Here is a 4,648-nt window from a genome sequence, read left to right as displayed (position 1 = left end):
ATCTTTGTTCTAGATATAACCTTTTTGCAGAGACTATTCTTTATTGCCTTCGAGATTGTGATGCAGTGAAATTGGTCTGGGGTGATATGGGATTCTCGAATGTCCATTTTTATCTTAATTTGGACCTGCACATTTAGTTCAAGCAAGGTCTTAACAATGGAAATGGCTATATTTTTGCGGCAACCCTATTTAGCAAAATAGAAATGGCGACAACTTTAATTGTTATTTTAGCTCTTATGTTGAGATTACCTTTAGAGTTCGATTGTTGAGTGATGTGTTTCGTTCTGCTATGAATCCAGAAGTTCACTCCTCATTTAGCATGAAGCATCCTACTTGGATAGCCCCTAAGCTTGTGCAGTATAATTAAACTTATAATTGCGACAGCAGTGTGAATATGTCAAATGGGAATGTTGGTTTCGATTGGTGTTTGTGCAATAATTCTGGAGATTGGGTGATGGAATGTGCAGGCCAAATTAAGGGTGGCAGTGTCATCAAAAATGAGTTATGGAGCTTATGGAAAGGTTTACATTATGCTACTAGAAAAGGGTTTAAGCTTGTGGTGTGTGAATCTGATTGTCCATAAGCGTTTAACCTGATTTCTGGTTGTAGAGGTCCTGAATGACATTGTGAAATAGAGCTAGTTAAGAGGATCTTTGATTTGAATATGAGATGAGACATGGAGATGAGATTTAAGCTCATTTCAAGAGATTCTAATGGTGTTGCAAATTGGCTCGCAAAAAAAGAAGCTTTTAGTGTTGATAAAGAAGTGGTTTGGCTCCAACCACTGACTCCATTATTCTCTCTGCTGATGTAGGATTTGAGATAGTTTCTTTTTCTTTGCAGTTTTCTTGTTTTTTTCTTTTTCTTTTATTATTATTATTATTATTATTATTATTATTATTATTATTATTATTATTATGATGGCTATTCACCAAAAAAGATTGGCTTTTGGAGGGAAATAAAAAGATAAATTACCAAAAATGCCCCTCAATTATTAACTTATTAATAAAAGTAACCTCCAAATTAGGATAAAAATGTTCTTAAAATATTTTAAAACACGACAAAATAGACATTAAATAAATATTCTTAAAAAGTGTTTTACATATTGAATTTCATATAATTTTTTACAAGTATGATTAGAAAAATGACAAATTCTAATCCTTACAATTTAGTAATTTTATACCAAGTAATTTGTTTTTTTGCATGACCAAAAATTACTTTTAAAGTGAGAAAAAAAAATATAAATATCAAATTTTGACCCAATTATTTATATATACATTTTAAATAATAATCCAAATATTATCACAAAATTTATGTTGAATTAAATATACAAGCTGGTTGTCAAATATAAATCATATGCAACTTATAAAAAAGAATATTCTTTTTAATTATTTTTATCATATTTTAAAATACTTTAAAATATATTTTTCTCAAATTAATTTTTGTCGTTAACAAATTTGCAGAATAATTTGCCAACGCCATAATAATTCAGGACATTTTTTTGTTTACTCGTGAGAAAAATCTTATTTTTTGAAGAAACTTTTTGTTCGGATTGGCTTTTATAAAAGACCTTCTGGTTAAAAAAAAAAAAAAGTAAATTAACTGCTTATTTTTTAAAGTAACGATAATTAAGTTAAAAAAACACCAAAAAGAAAAATTTTCCCCATGGACGATTAAAGTTACTCATGTAAGGGGGGAAAAAACCTCAAGACTCAAAAAGAGAGGAATAGAACAGATAACCACTAAAAGAACAACAAAAAACAGCACACAATGACACAAATCAACAATACATACTCAACAATACATAAATTGGACCACCCAAGTCAACAACACATACATCACGAGATAAGAAACAATACCGAAGTCTGCAGAGCATAATTTTCATTTTGGGTCTCTCGATAATCTTTTCCACATTTTCTACCATTCCAATTAACATTTTTGGCACATGACATGATTTGATAACAGAATAGCAAAGTATAAAGAACTAGCCAAGTACAGGGGAAGAAGCATACTGCATACTAGATAATTTAGAGAAGAGCACTGATCTCTATCATTCCCAAACATTACAACAGCAACAATATCTTCGCCTTCAACTGCATTATCAAGAAACTACTTAACACAAATAGTTTTGGTTCCTTAAAAGGGCTAAGAGATATACCCACCATTAACACGAATAACCTGACCATTAACCCACTCACCGGCATCGCTAGCCAAGAACCCCACCAAAGGGGCCACATCCTTAGGCTCGCCAAGCCTATTCAGCGGTGAGACCGCAATACTGGCTTTTATTTGCTCTTCAGTCCTCCCGGCAAAGTACATTTCGGTTGCAATTGGGCCAGGTGCAACACAGTTAGCTGTGATCCCTGTTCCCTTCAGCTCCTTCGCCAAAATGTGTGTCATGGCCTCAACAGCGGCTTTGGATGCTGTGTACGAACCCATAGTTGGTCTCAATGCAGCCACTGCTGATGAGGATAACAGTATAATTCGACCTCTGCCACCACGTACTAATCGGTTTGCTGCCTCTTTACAGCACAGGAATGCTCCTCTTGTATTTACACTGTAAAAGATCCAATCCACTGGTTACGGAAATTCATTCAATTATCTATGATCAATGCTTGTGCATGCAGTCATGCACCATGTGAATATTTGAAAGGTAATATAGTTAACTAGTTATCTACCATTGCATATGAAAATTGGTCTTGATGGATGGCTGGAAAATCTATTTGAGTTCATCAAAAAGCTCTGTGGATGAACAAAATAAAAGTGCAGCAGCTCTCCCACTTACGATGTTTATTACTGAACAATTTGAACACACAAATGAACATTGAGTACTTTAGTTAATTATTACTTATGAGAGTTAATGATTAAAACGATCCCTAAAAGATTCATCTCAGAATGGTCCTAAAAATACCAATGTGAGTCAAATTGGTCTTTTTGTTAGCTTTCAGCTGACATAATGAAAAAGCTTACCACGTGTAAGTTTTTAACATGCTACATCAGAAGAAGGTTAATAGAACTAACAACTTGACTCGTGTTGGTATCTTTCATGGACCAAATTGAGGCATTGAATCTTTAGAAATCAAATCGACTCATGCATGAGACAATAAAATGTGGTTCACACTTCAATCGTTAGATGCAGCCGTGCAGGTCTAAGAACAAGCTTCTAACAATTGTGTTCCCTTATTCAATCTCAGCAGAAGAGCCACAAAAGGTTTATTATTTTCTCTTTTCCTAAGCTCCCAAAATCCAGAGGGGAAAAAATGTACTTTATATTTTAAACTTTTGGTATAATTTCAATAAAAATTTTAATAGAATTATCCTTTTTTTTTATACATTCATGGTTACATACATCACATAGGGTGTTTAGTTCTTCAAGTAAAATTAACAAAGGATAGAGACCATGTTTTTCCAGTCCAGTCACTGGATGGCAATGGAGGACCTCCGTAGAGGGCGTTTTATTCAAAATCAAAAACAGAAAGAAAAATTAACTAGGAATAGATACAAATAAGTTTATCTAATGACGATTCGATGAGAATGATAATTAATCAATTCAACTACTTCACACAAACAAAATATAGCGGACACAACATATACCAGAGCTACTACATTCAGTTTGAGCACGTAACAGAAACAGTTAGAATGAAGTTAAATACCTGAAAATGCGATCAAAATCCTCCACGGGGGTGTTAGCTATGGTCGGGTAGTTGCTGTCAGTTACGCCCGCTGAGTTGACCAGGATGTGAACCGCCGACTCGAACTCCCGCTCCGCGGAGTCAAACAGCGCCTTCACGCCGTTCGGGTCGGATACATCGCCGCGAACTGCAATTGCCCGAGGGAGAGCAGCTCCGCCTCCAACGCTGGCGTCGGAGTTGATCTGGGCGACGAGTGAGTCGGCGAGGGAGGAGTTGGAGGCGTAGTTGACGACGATTCTGGCGCCAAGTGAGGCGAGGTGGAGAGCGATTTCTCGTCCGATTCCGCGGGAGGAGCCGGTGACGATTGCAACTCGATCTTGAAGCGGAAGAGATAGAGAGTGAGAGTGATTGTGTTTTTGGGAAGTAGCCATCTGCCTCTCTGGTCTTATCTTTGTTTCTTCTTATTTTCTTTTATATTTTATCTTTTTAAATAAAATTTTCAAAAAAATTCGAGTAAATTATCCAAAATTAGCCCCTAATAATTTAAAAATGAATATTTTAGTTCCAAAAAAGTTAATGCACAAAAATATTTTTAAGGTTCTATTCTATCAGACAAATCAGTCTCAATTTATTTTTAGTGGAGTAATCATCCAAATTAATTCTCAAAAATTTTTAAAATTGATATTTTAGTCCAAAAAAATTAATACATAGATCAATTTCTAATTGTCACACATAATAATGTTTCATCTATTTTCTGACGTAATTGATAATTTAGTGATCAAGTTAAGATTCAAGTGAATATAGAAGAGAGTGTAAGAAGAAAGGGGAGAGAGAGACATTGAGAAGACAGCGGGATTGACGAAGTGACCGGGAGGGAGAGGGTTAGAGAGAGAGAGAGAGAAATTCAAAATGAAGGGGGAGAGCGTTCGCGCTTCAAATTTAGGACAGTATTATCTTTAGATAAATTCGATGGTAAATCATTGCGGGTCACCAAAATACAGTGTTTCACTAAATAG

At 35.0% G+C, this 4,648-nt stretch overlaps 1 protein-coding gene across 1 annotated transcript; it reads right to left on the bottom strand.

The window, feature by feature from the left end:
- Positions 1–1,846: 1,846 nt before the first annotated feature.
- On the bottom strand, positions 1,847–4,089 carry LOC112754888 (NADPH-dependent aldehyde reductase-like protein, chloroplastic). Its single transcript, XM_025802690.3, has 2 exons — positions 3,654–4,089; positions 1,847–2,557 (listed from the first exon to the last, which is right to left on the bottom strand). The coding sequence occupies exons 1-2, from the start codon at positions 4,061–4,063 to the stop codon at positions 2,146–2,148; spliced, it is 822 nt and encodes a 273-aa protein (XP_025658475.1). The 5' UTR covers positions 4,064–4,089; the 3' UTR covers positions 1,847–2,145.
- Positions 4,090–4,648: the final 559 nt, after the last annotated feature.

This window comes from Arachis hypogaea, chromosome 16, assembly GCF_003086295.3.
Source record: "Arachis hypogaea cultivar Tifrunner chromosome 16, arahy.Tifrunner.gnm2.J5K5, whole genome shotgun sequence".
Classification (NCBI taxonomy): domain Eukaryota; kingdom Viridiplantae; phylum Streptophyta; class Magnoliopsida; order Fabales; family Fabaceae; genus Arachis; species Arachis hypogaea.
Note: the sequence above shows the minus strand (reverse complement) of the source record. Positions and strands in the feature narration are given on the sequence as shown.